Source organism: Myxocyprinus asiaticus, chromosome 49, assembly GCF_019703515.2.
Source record: "Myxocyprinus asiaticus isolate MX2 ecotype Aquarium Trade chromosome 49, UBuf_Myxa_2, whole genome shotgun sequence".
Taxonomy (NCBI): Eukaryota; Metazoa; Chordata; class Actinopteri; order Cypriniformes; family Catostomidae; genus Myxocyprinus; species Myxocyprinus asiaticus.
The window spans coordinates 8,894,310-8,914,194 of NC_059392.1; the positions used below are offsets into that span (position 1 = coordinate 8,894,310).

At 37.7% G+C, this 19,885-nt stretch overlaps 1 protein-coding gene across 1 annotated transcript in view; it reads right to left on the minus strand.

Annotated features, from left to right (window-relative positions):
• The window catches only part of patj (PATJ crumbs cell polarity complex component), a 156,729-nt gene that overhangs the window by 37,742 nt on the left and 99,102 nt on the right, over positions 1-19,885 (minus strand). Inside the window, exon 30 of the mRNA XM_051693194.1 lies at positions 4,750-4,946. Coding sequence (XP_051549154.1) covers positions 4,750-4,946 — 197 coding nt within the window. The remainder of the gene's footprint in view (positions 1-4,749; positions 4,947-19,885) is intronic.

A 19,885-nucleotide genomic window follows, 5' to 3' on the forward strand; every position in this document is an offset into this window, starting at 1 on the left:
AGTGTGGAAGAAAAAGATGCACAACCAACCGAGAGAACTGCAGCCTTATGAGGATTGTCAAGCAAAATCGATTCAAGAATTTGGGTGAACTTCACAAGGAATGGACTGAGGCTGGGGTCAAGGCATCAAGAGCCACCACACACAGACGTGTCAAGGAATTTGGCTACAGTTGTCGTATTCCTCTTGTTAAGCCACTCCTGAACCACAGACAACGTCAGAGGCGTCTTACCTGGGCTAAGGAGAAGAAGAACTGGACTGTTGCCCAGTGGTCCAAAGTCCTCTTTTCAGATGAGAGCAAGTTTTGTATTTCATTTGGAAACCAAGGTCCTAGAGTCTGGAGGAAGGGTGGAGAAGCTCATAGCCCAAGTTGCTTGAAGTCCAGTGTTAAGTTTCCACAGTCTGTGATGATTTGGGGTGCAATGTCATCTGCTGGTGTTGGTCCATTGTGTTTTTTGAAAACCAAAGTCACTGCACCCGTTTACCAAGAAATTTTGGAGCACTTCATGCTTCCTTCTGCTGACCAGCTTTTTAAAGATGCTGATTTCATTTTCCAGCAGGATTTGGCACCTGCCCACACTGCCAAAAGCACCAAAAGTTGGTTAAATGACCATGGTGTTGGTGTGCTTGACTGGCCAGCAAACTCACCAGACCTGAACCCCATAGGGAATCTATGGGGTATTGTCAAGAGGAAAATGAGAAACAAGAGACCAAAAAATGCAGATGAGCTGAAGGCCACTGTCAAAGAAACCTGGGCTTCCATACCACCTCAGCAGTGCCACAAACTGATCACCTCCATGCCACGCCGAATTGAGGCAGTAATTAAAGCAAAAGGAGCCCCTACCAAGTATTGAGTACATATACAGTAAATGAACATACTTTCCAGAAGGCCAACAATTCACTAAAAATGTTTTTTTTATTGGTCTTATGATGTATTCTAATTTTTTGAGATAGTGAATTGGTGGGTTTTTGTTAAATGTGAGCCAAAATCATCACAATTAAAAGAACCAAAGACTTAAACTACTTCAGTCTGTGTGCATTGAATTTATTTAATACACGAGTTTCACAATTTGAGTTGAATTACTGAAATAAATGAACTTTTCCACGACATTCTAATTTATTGAGATGCACCTGTATTTGAGACTGGTTGACTTGTGTGTCCAATCACCTGTGACAGAGTCATTAGCTGGGGAGCCCTATTGGATAGTGACTAATGCCACAGCATGTTTACGTCTAATGGAGATAGATATCAGACTAAGGTCAGCGAGGACTACACTGTGGCAGGCATCAAATTCCACACCAAAATACGGCATTCGTACATGTCGACCAAACTGCTAAATCGATAAGCAATTCCGAGTAGAAAACAAATGTAGAAACATAAAGCCATCTAGACGGTAGAAGATCAAGGAATTTATAATGGTACGCAGCAATGCGGAGGCCAGCTTAGCCCTTTAAACTCTGAGGGTGTTTTTAAAGATTTCCTGTTTCAGTGGCATACCCAAAATTAAAGGCTTATAACTCAACAAAAAAAAAAAAAAAAAAAAAAAAAAAAAAAAGAGGGTCAAGTGTTTGGTATAATTTTGAAGAAATGTTTTAAATTTTTTTTAATGTTATAGATTATGATAAATTCACAAGAAACTGCTTGGAGAAAAAAAAAAAAAAAAAAGCCAAAATAAACTTTATTTCTTATTTTATATATATATATATATCAGGTTGTAAATAAGGTAGCTCTGAAAAACGTATTTTGTTCCCAATCATGTCGCCTGTAACGGAGTTAAATTTTGTGTTGATAAGACAAAGCAATCAGAAGTTATAGCATTACAAATATAATTTATCCTAGTGTGCAAAAACGCCTCCATGTGTCCAAAAGCCTCTCCAAACAAATAAAACATAATATTTATACACATGCAAATACAACAATGACTAAAGGTATGCTCTCTCTCCAAAGCATGCAGGCATGAGTAACAAGATCTCATTCAGTTTCATTCTGTGCCATTTGAGTCAACATTGAGTCTGTGTCATGTACTTGGCGCCATCTTCTGGTTGCCATATGTAATTAGAGTGAATGATACTCTCTCTGCCCATATTTGGATGACTTCCACCTTTGGTTGCAGCGATCTGAATCCTAATACGATTTGTTTAGCATTCCATGATGCTAGACAACTTACTTTACGATGAAGTCATCTGAACCATGAAAGCTAGACGTGTTTTTAGCCAAATAGCACATTATGTGCTGTGTGCATATTGTGCTTGATGTGGATTATCTAATGATCTATGAATCCAATTACGTTGTGGGTGGGCTCGTTTTAAAGATAATTGCATCTTCTAAGTAATATGTGATATTTTATGTTCTGTTTTTTTTTTTGTTTTTTTTTTGTGAAGTTATAAGCAAAAAAGTGGCATATAAGCAACACCTGTTTCCATGTTATGTGTGTTTCAAAGACATACAGTATACTTGGCTAATACTCTGGCTGTATTCTACTCTTTGAGAGCTTTCAAATGACATATGACACATTGCTATTTGATCAGTATGATGTTTTAGGCCCATCCAAACTTAAAAGGTTAAAATTGTGAATTTGTACAATAAAACAAATATGCAAAATCAGGTGCACTGGCAATATCAGTCTTGTACACTCAATGTTAAAACGGATTTGAAATTCATCTGGCTGTTTGAGGCAAAACCTTGCATGGATTCACTCTCGTTTACACATTAATAGCTCAGGCAAAGAGATAAAGGAGACGAGAGGAACCAGTGAACCTCATACAGAACAAGAAGTCTGGCCTTCATGTCCCCCAAGATTCAGAGTGGTTTTGCTTTTACTGGACTGACCGAGATGACCCTTGTGTTTCATGCCATTTTAATAGAGGAGACATGACATAGTGCAAGTCAGATGTGTGTGTGGGTCAAGTTATGCTATTTTTGTGAGGACCAGGGTAGGGTATAGCAAATACAGTGGCCCCAAACGTACACTTGATTCACACAAGTAAAAGTATGAATTTCATTTAGATAACAATATATGAAACCAATTTATTCTACCTTTTCTTACAATGGATTTTGAGCCATTTTTGCAATTCATTTTAACCAACTGGTCTTAAGGCCAAGGTCAGAGTACCCACAAATGTAGTTTATCACACGTCTGACAACCATAAAGTGTGCAATGACAAATCTTATTGTTTTGTCATATAAAACCTAACAAATTTCATTTTGTGAGTGTGCTTGTGCCATCTTTCTTTAAAAATGCCACTTGGCTTGATACTTTGTTAATGCAATGATATTCATTCACTTTTAAGTGTGGCTTAAAGGAATGTTCCGGGTTGAATACAAATTAAGCTCAATTGACAGCATTTGTGGTATAATGTTGATTACAACAAAAAATCATTTTGACTTGAACTTTGTCTAAAAAAAACCCCAGCAAAAATCATGGTTACATAGAGGCACTTACTGTACATTTAAAGTCAATGGAGCCAGTCCATAAATGATAAAATACAGTTTTAAAAGTATATCCACAAGACATAAACATGATACACATTTATGCGTATTATAACAATACGCTTGTTAACATGATTTAAGTTTGATAAAATCCCTTACCAACCTTTTGTGTGTAAAGTTAGACAATTTACAACATTGGGACCCATTTTATATTAGGTGTCTTTAACTACTATGTACTTAAGCATTTAATACAATGTACTTATTATGTACATATGTGTTGTTGCATTGTACTTACATTTAAAGTACCTGCATTTAATTACATCTGTAGTTACACTGTTAACCTTACCCCTAAACCTAACCCTACCCCAACCCTTACCCTAAACCATAACTACTAATCCTAACCCTAAACCTACCCGTACCTCAACCATAGTTGCAGCAAATGTGAATCTTGTGAGAACTTTGTAGAACAACATGTTGTTACACAATAAGAACTTTGTACTGTATTTATTTTAATGTTAATACATAGTAGTTAAAGACACCTAATATAAAGTGGGACCCAACTTTGTTAACATGACAATGTAATGCCAGTAAACCTTATCTGGTAAAACACTATAATGATTTTCTCTCACTAAATTCATATTAACACATATAATGTTTATGTCTTTTGATACAGTGTTTTTTATTTTATTTTATGGACCGGCCCAATTCACTTCTATTGTAAATGCCTTATTGTAACCCTAATTTTGCCTCTTTTGTTTTTAAATAAGGTACAAGTCAAAAAAGTTTTTGTGGAATAAACATTATGCCACAAATGCGGTCAATTGACATTTTACATGTATTAAACCCAGAACATTCCTTTAAGTGTCCAAATACTTTGTGGGGGCACTGTATAATTAGCTTAAAAAAATAATAATAAAAATAACAGAAGTCAATGGGAACTCCCCTCCCTGATATAAACACCAAAATATATTTGTGTGTCTGTGTGTCCAAGCAATGGACAGCAAAGCTAAGGAGCTGAAAATGCCATTGATGGAAACCAGTCATTTCCCCCTTGGATTACAAAGGGCTCAACAGGAAAAGGCTATTACACAGAGGAAGAAAAAAGTGAGAGAGTGAGAGACAAAGAGAGAGAAAGAGAGAGAGAGAGAGAGAGAGACACTAAGACCTGAGCACTCACCCATAACCATGGGGGATTCACTTTTTCAAGACCCCGTGCTTATCTAAAAAATTGATGTTCACAACTCTACCATCTTTCCCACTGCAACATTCAACACCCACTCAAAAACATGACGGCCCACTATGTAAGTGCATGTGTGTTTCACCTCCAACAGCTCATCGCCCACTTTAATGCGTCCGTCGCGGCTGGCCGGCCCTCCTGGTGTGATCCCCACCACAAAAATGCTCATACATGACCGATCCCTGTTTCCGGCCAGGCTGAGTCCCAAGCCATTTCGATCCTTCTCCAATTCCACGATCAGCAGCTCTCCCGGCAGGTCTGCGTACCTCTGCCTGATCACTTCTAAATGTACAAATGGAGAGAAAACACATGCGCTGTTACTAGGTATGGCTTTCGATGGTCAACTAGTCGTCCAACAACAGACTAGTCGATAAGTGAGGCCCACTTGTGTATCTAGATTAAAATTTTTGTAAGTTTTAATATTTTTAGCAGTAGTGTGCTAACATGCTGTGTTTAAGCTATTAGACAGTTTTTGCACAGTAAAACCAACTTGGATAAGTTGCGTCTTTAAACAACCCGCTTTAAAGCGCCATCATTACGGCGATACACATGTAGATAGACAGCTTATGCCATTACGTTGCATCTTGCACAGTTTTTTTTTTTGCCCCTCTCATCACGAGTGTTGCGTTTTTAAGAAGGCATCAAGTTAAAAATTGTTCGGCTCTGACAGCGATTTGAGTCCCCGCTGTTCTGCTACATTTCGTTGAACTTTGTCAAGCATCTTATGTGAACTCCCCCTAAAAAACATTAAACTAAATTATACAAGGCTTCCTTAAAGGAATATTCCAGGTTCAATAAAAGTTAAGCTCAATCGACAGCATTTGTGTTATAATGTTGATTACCACAAAAAATAATTTAGACTTGTCCCTCCTTTCCTAAAAAAAAGAAAAAAACAAATCGAGGTTACATTGAGGCACTTACAATGGAAGTGAATGGGGCCAATTTTTTGGAGGGTTTAAAGGCAGAAATGTGAAATTTATAAAAAGCACTTACATTAATTCTGTTTAAACTTGTGTATTGTTTAAGATGTTGTTTAAATTGTATTTTTTATGGTCGCATTAGGGTTTACAGCGTTACATAATGGCAACGAAGTTGTAAAACTGCATATAACTTTACACAGAAAGGTTAGTAAGTGATTGTATCACACTAAAATCACTTTAACACGCATATCATTTATGTCTTGTGGCTATACTTTTGAAACAGTGAGTATTTTAATGTTTATGGATTGGCCCCATTCACTTCCATTATAAGTGCCTCACTGGGACCCAGACCAGGAGGGACAAGTCGAAAAAATTTGTTGTGGTAGTCAACATTATGCCACAAATGCTGTAGATTGAGCTTAACTTGACAGAATATTGCTTTAAGACTGATTAGTCGACTAGTTGTTCAGGTAACCCACTGACTAGTCAATATCGAAAAGATTACACAGGCAACAAGACAAAAAGCAACTACTCTTCTGGAGAACAAGGACAAAGACAAAAGTGTTGTTTACATGCGTGTCTATCTCTCAACAGTAAACAGTATTGACATGTAATTTAAAAAGTTGTGTCCCAAGGCTCAAGGAGTAAAACCAATATTGGACCATTTATCTTTTCAAGAACGTCTGTTTACTTTGTCCTCCCTATTTTGGCAAGGAACAGGGCATAGCCTGTGCAATTATGTATTACTTGCATTGCCATGTGTGACACTGCAGTTGTGTGCTTTTTATTTTATAGCCAATCTGAACCTATTTACTCCCAACTAATGTGAATTTACAGTTTCCTCTCTATTGCATTAATGCATGCAGTCAACCATGGCCTGCAGCATGGGGATCATTTCTAACATGCGCATGGACGGCGAAAGATAACGCGCACGTCTTCATTACTTCTGCTCAATCAGCAGAGTCAAAACAGCACTTCAGAGTGTCCGTCTAGGGTGCAAGGTTTGTGTGGGCGGGAATTTTAAGAACTCTTCCGATTGCATCTGAATGTGTTTTTGAGCGAGTTCGAGTTGACTTAAATTCTAATTTTCTCTCGCAAGAGTGAAAAAAGAAATGCTGATAAAATGCTGCTTTAGGCATGACAGATTTACGTTGCCAGGTTGAACGAAGAATGGAATTAAATCTTTCACTGCTAATGGCTCAAGTGACATGACATCCAGAGTTACGGAGATCATGCAATCAGTTTATGTCCACATGCTAGTAAATGGTTGGGATTAGGAAAAACCCTAAGTGTTTTTAACTGCAGCATATTTATCTGGACAAAAACGGCCCTGTGTCGGGCCAGCTGTCAACTTAATAGTTAACTAGGGCTTGGAATTGACAACTTCCTGTCGTTATGATACACAATGTGATTCATAGTGTTATGTCCAGAGACGTATTCTTTATGGTTGGTCCATCACAAGAACTGTGCTTTCTTTAATGTGTTTTTGTGTGCTTTTTCTGTGTTTCATCCTCTGTTTTCTCTTTGGCTTCTCCTACTCAATCTATCTGGCAGGTAGCTGATTGCCTTCAGCTGTGCCTGCTTACCAGTCCAGAGTGAGGCAGCATAAAAGCAGAGAAGAAACTGCCAGAGTTTGAGAAATGTTCCTACAAGAGCTTTCTCCAGAGCATTGTCTTTGTCCTGCCCAGTTTGTTGCAGCAGTTTACAATCTTGTTGTTGAACGTGATGACTGCTTAACTTTCTACTCTGTGGTATTGTATTATTATCCCTATTTGATTGTTGTGAGTATCTCCAACATTTACCCTTGCAGTTTAAGTGTGGAGGTTATCATTATATATCTTTATTAAGTTTGTCTTTTCTTTGTGTTACTGCTGTTATTGTTAAAATCAAGTTTATAAGTTACCTTATTGGTTGCTTATTTGATGTTTATTTGGAAGCTGTAGGGAGCCATTTTTTGTTGAGCTCTGTTTTCTCTTGTTTTGGGGTCAGGAAGGGAGCTAGGGTATAATTGTGTTATTTTTCTTTTCTTTGGTAGTTTAATAAGAGGTTTACTTCTTTAGTTAGGCTGCTCTTTGTTTGTTATTTTGACCTTGCCCTCTCCTGAAGCCATTGCTTCCCTTTTTAGTCTTTTTGTTTATTTACAATACCTTGTCTTTGTTCCATGAGTTGTAAATAAAGACCTTGACAGTAATCTGTTTGCTTGTAGTACTGTGGCAGGGCTCAGACTAATGCTCTTTAAACTTTTTATCTTTGTTGCGTCTGCTTATACCCCTAGACACTGTTAAGTCTGCAGTGATTCGTGCATACGAATTGGTCCCTGAAGCGTATAGGCAAAAGTTTAGATTATGTTCGAAGTTGCCTAGCCAAACTTACACAGAGTTCGCGAGAGTAAAGCGGGTACTGTTTGAGAAGTGGTGCTTCGCAAGCAGGGTTACAGCTTTTGATGAACTTCGGGAACTTTTGTTGCTGGAGGATTGAAAAAGTTGTATTCCCGAAGGTGTCGTAGTTCATTTAAACAAACAAAAAGTAAACTTGCTGAGGCAGCAGTTTTGGCAGATGAGTATGTGCTTACACACAGAACTGTCTTCCCTTCTGTGCGTTCTGTTAAAACTTCCTCATCAGAAGAGAAAACAGCTAAGAATCTGTCAATGGCTAACCCTGTTAAATCCATTTTGCAAGGATCAAAGAGAAAACAGAGGAAGAAACAGAAAAAAGCACACAAAAACACATTAAAGAAAGCACAGTTTTTATGATGGACCAACCATAAAGAATACGTCTCTGGACGTAACAATAGTGTATCACAGTTCAATATATTGCGATACACAATGTTTTCATAATTGGATTGCAACTGAAATGAGCGAGAGAGACCAAGCCTGTCCACAAGACAGAGTGAAGTTCATCGATGTTAGTGGTTGAGAGTTTTGAAAGAATTCACTTAAACAGACATCTGAAACTGATTTATTGGAGAATTTTTTTTTTATCAAAACTTACCAACTATAACGGCATTTTTAGTAATTAAATTTATATTTAGAGATGCTATTAACCCCTCTATTAATGCTCGTCATACTCGCAAGTTGAGATATACAGCGAGGGATGGCAAAACTAGTCGAATTACACACTTTTTCGGAAACATGCTGTAAATGGATTAATAGAAATCATTAAAATCGATATTCACAATGTTGCTTAATGCTGTATCACCAGCAAAATTATCATGACTATATTGCAAATATTTGATAAATCGGGCCAGCCCTTCTCCAGCATATGTAATCAAAGAAAACCAGCCAATCTGTGAACTTAAATTGAGGACATTGGCAGATGGTTGGTGAAGATGCAAGAACCCAAGAGTGGATGTTTTCTTCTTATTCCTACCCTTTGTCTTTCCTAAACCGTAGTATATTATAACACTTACAGTGGCTCTCTAATGCAGCAGGGCAAGTTTCAGCAGCCGTTCTGATCAATAACACAGCTGTTAGGTGACGCATGTACACGAGGGGACGTGGACAGAAATGTGTGTATGTGAAAAGAAAGGGCTAGTTGTGACCTCTCCCACCATGAAAGCCCATCCCTGTTTTTATTTCCAATTTTCTTTGACAGCAGTGTCCCTCTTTGGGGGCACTTTGTGAGAGAGGTCTCATTAAAAGCCTTCGGACAGTAGGACAGTCATAAAACTTTGACAAATGAATGGAGTGAGAGCATTATACCTCCTTTATGAGGAGGGATAAAGGGCAAGATATGGCGGAGGTCAAAACATGTTTGTCATGTTTAAACAATGTCTTATGAAGCAATACGATGGTTTTGGTGAGAAAAATGTAACTCCCTTTTCACTATAAATCTTGACATTGCAGTCTCTAGGCTTATTAATGATTTTAAGCTCAATTATACTGCGCAAAGCGCTAGGAAGTGTAATCAAGCTTGAAATCATGATCGCCAAGGAGACTACAGATGGCAAGGTTTATAGTTAATGTGGAGTTACATTTTGGTCTGTTCTCACAGCATAAGGGTGAGTAAATGATGAGAGAATTTATTTTTGGGTGAACTATTCCTTTAATACAGTAGGTAATAGTGAATAATTTTGATTACATGCTTTGGCTCCGGCATTTCATGTAAAAAATGTATCCACCACAAGAAAGCATAAGTTTTGGATGCGCACTTTGGAAACTGTATTCACATCTTGGTGTTTCCATCCAGCATTCTAATGAGATATTCCAAACTTTCCATAAAAATAAGTGTATGGAAACCTAGCTAATGTTAGCTAATCAACTGTTGGGAGTGTTTAGCTACTAGTTTGAGTAGTAATGCTACACAATAGTACTCGGAATGTAAAAATGCTGCTCTCAAAGTCACCAAAATTATAAGCTTTGGTGGTGTTTTTGCAATTATTTTTTAACTTGATAGGGAGCCTGGGCACCAGTACTGATGAAATGGGCCTGATATAAAGTATGAAAAATAAGGAAAAACCATTGATGTATGGGAAAATATATAGAATCTAACACATGAATGCCCTTGAAGTTGCTACCTCGACAATCTAATAAAGATGTAAGAGAAAAATCTCTTTTGAAGGACCATGAAGGTCATCACTTTGCTCAACTTTTATCCTGATTGAGAGGAACTCAGTCTAGATCAGATTATGACTCATGCTGCAACTCAAGAGTGTAGTACAGTCTAGCGGTTAGAGGTCAGACAGCCAATCAGCAGTAAGGAATAACTGGCTCAGATAGCCAATCAGCAGGCTAGAACCATTGCCTCAGAAAGCCAATCCAATGACCCAACACACAGACTGGCATCTGGAGACCAATTGATCCCCATCAGGGTATCATTCAGAGAAAGGAAGGTAAAAGAAAGAGCGCTTTGCTTATGCTGACCCTTCATCATTGTCTGGACTCACACTACAGGTAAAGATCCATCTTAACAGAGGAAGGTATTGGCATAAGCTCAAGGACTTTCTGTGCCAATGGTGCCTTTATTTAACAGTTTTACTCCACTGCACAGATTCATAACACACATAGCACAGTTGCTCCCTATAGTGTTATTATGACAAATAATACACATCCATTGCAGGACCTCTTTATGGCATGGACACCAGCATTGCCACTACAATGTGATCTTTCTTTACTGTAACATTTCACTATAGTGTCGTCTCCATAGTAAAAAATTCAGTGTAGGGTCTCTCTCTCTCTCTCTCTATAGCAGAGATTCCCAAATTACGGCCTCTTAATAAGTATTGGCTGAACTTTTATCTCGTAATAAACACCAAATTAACACATCTCGCAATTACAAATTATTGTATTTCCCATTTCGCAATTATAAAGAAATACATTAGCGGGAGGGTAAGTATTAAGTACCACAGCAAATATGGCCCTCAATGCATTGGTGTAATAAGCTACTGTATCCAAAAAAACAAACAAAAAAAAAAAACCCTTAAAATCTGTGGCTACTAAGGCTAGTCCTTCATCAAGGCCTTGAGAGATCAGATCATAGCATACCTTAACTTCGTCTTTCACGGCCTGTGCCTTCAAATCGATCTGCTTGCTCAAACCCAATCTATTGCATGGTTGCATCCACACATAAAAAAGCTAGACAGAGCAGCACAGAATGGAATGGAATACAGGGGTTTCGAGACAGTTGAAATATATTTAACTTATACCTCTAATAAATGCAATGCTTATGGCGGGCTGCACAATGAACAGGGTGAGAAGCATTGTAACGGCCCAAAACATCTGTCTGAATGTGCACATTTGAATTTAAATATGAAACATTTCCAAGAGGGTTTTTACCAAGCGAAATAGCAAGAGCACAGTCGCTAAAACATAAAAACTTCCAAAATAAAATATTTATACACAGTATATATATACACACACACACACACACACACACACACACAGTACTGTGCAAAAGTTTTAAGCACTTGTGAAAAATGTTGCATAGTAAAGATTTCTTCAGTAATAATTTCATGAATAGTTTTAATTCATCAATTAACATCATACAAAATCTAGTTAACAAAAAACAGCTAAATCAATATTTGGTTTGACCATCTTTGCCTTCAAAACAGCACCAATTTCCTAGATACACCTGGACACAGTTTTTCTTGGTTGCTGGCAGATTGGATGTTCCAAGCTTCTTGGAGAATTCACCACAGTTCTTCTATCTATTTAGGCTGTCTCAAATGCTTCTGCTTCTTCATGTAATCCCAGACAGACTAGACGTTCAGAGGGGAGCTCTGTGGGGGTTATGACATCTGTTGCAGGGCTCCCTGTTCTTCTATTCTAATCTTTTCTATTTGCAAAAGTAATATTTGGGAGTCTAAAATGTATATTTCCTAGTGACACACTAAAGCTGAAGATATAAATATATATACCAGTACTGTGCAAAAGTTTTAGGCACTTGTGAAAAATGTTGCATAGTGAGGATGTCTTCAAAAATAATGATCATTTATCACTTAATGTCATACAAAGTCCAGTAAACATAAAGCTAAATCAATATTTGATGTGACCACCTTTGCCTTTAAAACAGCACCAATTCTCCTAGGTACACCTGGACACAGTGTTTCTTGGCAGATAGGATGTTCCAAACTACTTGAAGAACTCGCCACAGTTCTTCTATCTATTTAGGCTGTCTCTTCATGTAATCTCAGACTGACATGATGTTCGGTGGGGGCCATGACATCTGTTGCAGGGCTCCCTGTTCTTCTATTCTAATCTTTTCTATTTGTAAAAGGAATGTTTCCCATTTCCTATTGACACACTAAAGCTGAAGATATAAATAACCATCTTAAGACAAATACTTTTGCGAATCATCTTATGTGACTTTTGCACAGTGTGTGTATGTACTGTGTGTATATGTGATAAACATTTACATTTTACATTTATGCATTTGGCTGATGCTTTTATCCAAAGCGACTTACAGTGCCCTTATTACAGGGACATTCCCCCTGGAGCAACCTGGAGTTAAGTGCCTTGCTCAAGGACACAATGGTGGTGTCTGTGGGGATCGAACCAACAACCTTCTACTTACCAGTTCAGTGCTTTAGTCCATTACGCCACCACCACTCCCATATATATATATATATATATATATATATATATATATATATATATATATATATATATATATATATATATTCACACACACACACGGCCAAAAGTTTGGAATAATGTACAGATTTTGCTCTTATGGAAAGAAAGTTGTACTTTTATTCCCATTGGAATTGTGATATAGTCAATTAAAAGTGAAACAATCTGTCTGTAAACAATTATTTGAAAAATTACTTGTGTCATGCACAAAGCAGATGTCCTAAATTACTTGCCATAACTATAGATCGCTAACATTATATCTGTGGAGTGGTTAAAAATGAGTTTTAATGACTTCGACCTAAGTATATGTAAACTTCTGACTTCAACTGTATACACACATACATATACATATATATATATATATATATATTTATACACATACATATAAATAAATAAAAAGCAAACTAGTCAATCTCACTACTTATATGACCATGGTTTGTTGGTCAACTAGTTGAACATCGTGATCCATCTCTACCTTCTAAAACATCCCTACCTTCTAGCACTACCTGCTCACGAATTCTGTGGGTTGAAGCTCTCATTTAAGACCGTTCTGAGACAAGTTTTGTGATTGTCGCTACAATGAACAAGCGACGGCCTCAGGTAAAGGAAGAAAACCCAAGAGTACCATAACAGTTTACCACGCCCTGTTAAAACACTGACAAGCTCAGATTTCCCAGGACATGAATTACAAACCCCTGATGACTGGCACATTGTTGTTGTGATAGCTAAAGATGTGTGAAGCGAAACCAGGTACTCTCAGGCACATCTGTAGGGGAGGCAGGCCAGCTGTTGGTAGTTTAATTAGTAGAAGTGAGGATCTGGACTGATCAGTGCAACAATGTACCATGGGGAGGGAAGAATGTGGATGAGAGGCTTGGAAAATATTTGCTTTCCATGTTTAGGTCTACAACAGGGACAGGTGGAGTAGCCTATTTGTAAAAGAACTGGGATTGATACCTAAACGATCTAGGTTCAAACCCAAAAGAGGTGACTCATGAGCAATCAACATTGTGACCTTGAGAATGACATCAAAACCCAAATTATTCAAAGTGGTGGTAAAAATTACTGTAAATTACTTTGGATAAGAAGTAGTCACTAATGAAACACCATTATATAAAGCGCTTACTACAAAGAGGCAACCTAAAAGTTTTAGGTTCAAACCCCAAAATAGGTGATTCATGAGCCAGCACCATTTTGACTTTGAGGTGGTGGTAAAAAACTACTCTAAATTACTCTGAATGAGTAGTAGTCCCTTAGCAGGCACTTAATACACAAGCAACCGAAGGCTGTAGGTTCAAACCCCCAAAAAGCAGATTCATAAGCAATCACCATTGTGACATTGGCAATGGCACCAAAGCCCAGATTGCTCTAGGTGGTGGTAAAATTGTTTGTAAATTGCTTTAGTCACCATGATCTAAAGCTCTTACTACAGAGACAACCTAAGGTTTTAGGTTCAAACCCCAAAACAGGCGATTCAAGAGCTATCACTATTGTGACCTTTGGAATGGCACCAAACCTCAGATTGCTAAAGGTGGTGGTAAATTACAGTAAATTACTTTGGATAAGAAGTAGTTACTAAGGAGACACCATTATCCAAAGCTCTTACTACAAAGAGGCAACCTGAAGGTCGTAGGTTCAAACCCCAAAATAGGTGATTCATGAGCCATCACCACTGTGACAGGTGGTGGTAAAAACTACTGTAAATTACTTTGAATGAGAAGTAATCACTTAGCAGACACCCTGATCCAAAGCACTTATTACAGAAGCAACCAAAGGTTGTTGGTTCAAACCCAAAAAGAGGCGATTCATTCAAGTGATTACCATTGTGACCTTAGCAATAGCACCAAACCTCAGATTGCTAACAGTGTTGGTAAAAATTACCCCAAAAGAGGCAAGTCAAGAGCTCTGACTGTTGTTACCTTGAGAATGGCATCAAACTCTAGATTTACTTCCTTACTAAAGGATATAAATACTTTCTAAAGAGGCAATCCCACTTGACAAACCCGTGGTTGTTTCTTGTTCAAGAATGCAATGGCAAAATTTCATGGATTGAGTCTTGCTGGGTTCGAACCTACACCCTTTTGATTACCAGGCCAGATCTTGACCACTATCCGAAAGACAAAGACAAGCCTCCTCATAAAAGACAAGAAAGCCTTTGCTAAATAAATAATAACATGTACACACCATCTAGCCCTGCAGACAAACAAACACTCACGTGCATCATGTCCACAATATGCATTGCTCCCAGTATGCATCTCCTACTACACCCTACTGGAGCTTGACGTACATTACATGATGATTATCCCTGACATGTCTTATTGCTCTGGGCACTCTATCCCCTTCTTTGTCCAATTTTAGTACAAACACCTATTTACAGTATTATTTTAAGATGCACCAAAACTGCCTACAAGAAAAGTGGCTCTGCAATTTACTTAGCCGAACACATCGAAGAGGGACAACACCTGCTCATACAATCCATAAACCTCTCGCCTCACAGCCAAGTCCATGCATAAGGAGTTTGGCTCTTGGCAGGAGTGTTGGCTCACAAACATGACCATAGAGAATGTGGCTTGTGGTTTAAAGACATCCTGCTCCATACTAAACACTATGCACTCCAACAACCTCTCATGTACAATAAAGGCTTCTCAAACCACATCATTACTTGCTCAACTTGCTTGTTATATATTGTGCACCAAGACAAGGGTTTTTTCCTCATAGGATTTTCATTCAGTCTCTGTCAAGGTTGCATTATGAATGGACAAAGATGAATGACACTTCAAGGTAATTAAAGAGCGCAATGCAAACAGACGTGCACACGAGGGGGCGATGATGCTTTTGAAGTCTAATCATACAACATCTTAGCCTGAAAAATAATAATTCACATTAATTATTCAAACAGAGAGCCAAATGGGTCCAGTAAACAGGTAAGAACAGAAACAGAATCCGTGAGTGTCCGTCTTTGATGTTGATAAGGGAGCTGTGTGTGTACGGAATCAATTTTGTGGAGGGGAAGGTTATTATCAAGAGGGATGTGCAGGTGCAGATTGGAATAATTCAATATTTGTCCCTCAGATTGAATTCTGCTGGAGGGAAGAGGGATAATCTGATGGGCCATCCCTGAGTGGCGGAACATTGTGCAGATGTGTATGATGCATCTGCTCCCCAGTGAGAAGGTCAACAGAGAATGGCCAGACTGGTTCGAACTGACAAAATCTACAATAACTCAGATAGCCACTCTGTACAATTGTGGTGAGAAGAATAGCATCTCAGAATGCTGTTCTGAGATGCGGGTTAGCGATGTTTTGGCGGCATGAAGGGGACCTACACAATATTAGGCAGGTGGTTTTAATGTTGTGGCTGTATTGTCTGGTCATTATGGTAGAATGTTCCTCTGGATTCATGCATTGATACATATCCAGCCACCTTTAAATGTTGTAAAACTACAAAACAGTGCCATAAGAGCACCGTAGAAGTAGTCCTGCACTTTATCCCAAGTCTTCTGAAGGCATATGATAGCTTCACGTGAGAAATATACTGCAACTTAAGTTGTTGTTCACTGAAAATTTTGCTTGAGAGCCATGGTCACCAATTACTTTCATTGTATGGAAAAGAGCAGCACATTTTCCTATAAAAAACATCATACTAGTTTCCAAAGATATGAGGGTTAATAAATGACAGAATTTAAAATATTGGGTAAACTATCTCTTTTTAATAGTCCTTGAGCTCGCCTTTAGTTCCTGCTCATCTCATTAATGACAACACACAAAGCGTAGGAAAGTGAACAGAAGGCAGCAGAATACACACACAGCACCTCAAAATCTGCTACACAGGTGACAATGATAAATTACAGCATTGCCACATGTACAGCTATTTTGGAGGTGGGAGCAAAATTTGACAAATAATTAAAGCTGTGACTGGATAAGCTGTCTGACATTTGTCCAATCAGTATATATGCCGCTGAAATGGCACAGTTAAAAACAAATATCATAGGCTATACAGATTTGAATAAATCTAGCCCTGGAAGCTAAACGAGACAAACAACTTCTGCAGAGTTGCTAGTGTCCTACTGCAGTGTAACCTATCACTTTTCTGCAGTAAAAACACTCTGTTTTATTACAAGCCTGTAAGTGTAATGCTGAGATAAACAGGCTGATTTATAGATATGTAAAAAATAAAAATAAACAAAACTTCAACGGCTCATAGGGAGTCAGCAAAAGATCTGTACTAAGCAGATGAAGAGAGAGATTGTTGAAGAGAAATGAACTTCTTTGAATTGAGAGAAATGGGGAAGTCTTGCTCCTCAGGTGGTTGCCTATGGTTAAACCCTTTTCAGTGTATACTGCAATTCCTGATGTGTGTGAAACTCTGCATTGTGCCTGCAGTGCACACACACACACACCTAGACTGCACTTTCATAAATGGAGCATTTTCATCTGTCAATGCTCACAGTGTTTGTGTGTTTTTGTACCAGTACTGCATTGTCTCGTTCTTTCTGCAACCTTATTTGTTTGCACTCACACACACAGTAAATTGTCACACATGCACATACTGTACACAACTAGAGGTTGACCAATAGTGAATATTGTAGATACCGATAATTAAAGAGGCGGAAAAGACAGATAACAGATTAATCGGCCGATAGTTTTCAAAATCTAATATCTAAGTCCTTCCTTACAAAAATGGACACAGACATAGTGACTATAAGAGTCAAAAAGGAATAAAATCCCAGATGCAGCATACTGTTCAACCAAAATCCCAATAATAACCAGAAAAAAATTAAGATTTGGTGCATAACGTGGGACTTTTAACTATAAACAAGCCCGAAACACACAAGGAACTCTTATTTTTAAATTATGGAGCCTTGGCACTGTAACAGTGCTCTATATTTAAGTATTCACCAATTAAGATTTTAATAAAAATGAAAAAATAAAAAAAAACATTTTATTTGTGCCGATGGGGCACATTTCCATATGGTCTCATTTTTCTTTGCATGCCCTCGCTTCAATTTAGAACACTTGATTAATCAAAATAACAAAATATGCATTGGAGGATAAAAATTTTGATAAATGTTGTCAATGAAGAAAGATTTAGATACAACAAATCCTTATGTGATTGTTAATCAAGTATAATAAAAAAAAAAAAACATTTGGCAACTATCGGCATTGATTTTTTACCGACAACGATAGTTCCAAAAAGCCACTACCAGCACCAATTAATTGGTAAAACCGATATATCGGTCTACCTATAATACACGTTTTTTTTTTTTGTCATGGTGGGGACTTTATCAACTTCTATTATTTTTATACTGTGCTAACGATATTTTCTATACCCTAAGGCCAGAAACATACTTGTATGTGTATGCAGAACTGAGCGCTTGGACAACATATTGCCAAACCACGACCCAGTTGAACATGCTTAACGAACGTTCTTTCATTACTGTGGCAGTAACAAACCTTAGTACTCAAGTCTTAAAAGTCTGTGCCATTAAATTGAGATGTTATTTTTTAGCTTAGTTGGGATATATACACACACACACACACACAGGCAGCTATAAGTTTGGAATAATGTACAGATTTTGCTCTTATGGAAAGAAACTGGTACATTTATTCACCAAAGAGGCACTGACCACAGTGTATAATCAGGACATTAATAACGTGAAAAATCACTATTACAATTTGACTTTTTTTTTTTTCAGAACTTCTTAAACTACTTCAAAGAGTTCTCATCAAAAAATCCTCCACATGCAGCAATGACAGCTTTGCAGATCCTTGACATTCTAGTTGTCAGTTTGTCCAGATACTCAGGTGACATTTCACCCCACACTTCCTGTAGCACTTGCCATAGATGTGGCTGTCTTGTCGGACACTTCTCACGCACCTTACAGTCTACCTGATCCCACAAAATTTCAATGGGGTTAAGATCCATAACACTCTTTTCCAATTATCTGTTGTCCAATATCTGTTTTTCTTTGCCCACTCTAACCTTTTCTTTTTGTATTTCTGTTTCAAAAGTGGCTTTTTCTTTGCAATTCTTCCCATAAGGCCTGCACCCCTGAGTCTTCTCTTTACTGTTGTACATGAAACTGGTGTTGAGCGGGTAGAATTCAATGAAGCTGTCAGCTGAGGACATGTGAGGCATCTATGTCTCAAACTAGAGACTCTGATGTACTTATCCTCTTGTTTACTTGTACATCTGGCCTTCCACATCTCTTTCTGTCCCTGTTAGAGCCAGTTGTCCTTTGTCTTTGAAGACTGCAGTGTACACCTTTAAATGAAATCTTCAGTTTTTTGACAATTTCAAGCATTGTATAGCCTTCATTCCTCAAAACAATGATTGACTGATGAGTTTCTAGAGAAAGCTGTTTCTTTTTTTTTGTTGCCATTTTTGACCTAATATTGACCTTAAGACATGCCAGTCTATTGCATACTGTGGCAACTCAAAAACAAACACAAAGACCATGTAAAGCTTCATTTAATGAACCAAATAGCTTTCAACTGTGTTTGATATAATGACAAGTGATTTTCTACTACCAAATTAGCAATTTAGCATGATTACTCAAGGATAAGGTGTTGGAGTGATGGCTGCTGGAAATGGGGCCTGTCTAGATTTGATCAAAATTTATTTTTTCAAATAGTGAAGGTGCTGTTTTTTATATCAGTAATGTCCTGACTATACATTGTGATCAGTTGAATGTCACTTTGGTGAAATAAAGTACAAGTTTTCTTCCAAAAGAGATAATCTGTACATTATTCCAAATTTTTGGCTGCCAGTGTATATACACTTGTGGCCAAAAGTTTGGAATAATGTACAGATATATATATATATATATATATATATATATATATATATATATATATATATATATATATATATATATATATATATATATATATATATATATATACACATACATACATATATATACATATATATATATCTCCGCTTTAGTGCCCCTTGTGGCAACATTGAGACTGCAATGCGTACTTTTGTTGTTGTTTTATGAATTGCTAGAAGCAAGTTGCTAAAAGCGTCTGCATTTACTTGCCTAGAGCATGTTTCGGCCTTAACCCCAGTCTGAAATGTGCACTCACTAATTTTTGCATTTAAGGCATCTTGGAATTACACTGACCCCTAGTGGCCTGGATGCAGCATCATTCAAATTCAATAGTTTTCAGTTACAGATGCCAATGTAGAAATCTCTGTCACACTCAGCCATGATTACTTTAATCAA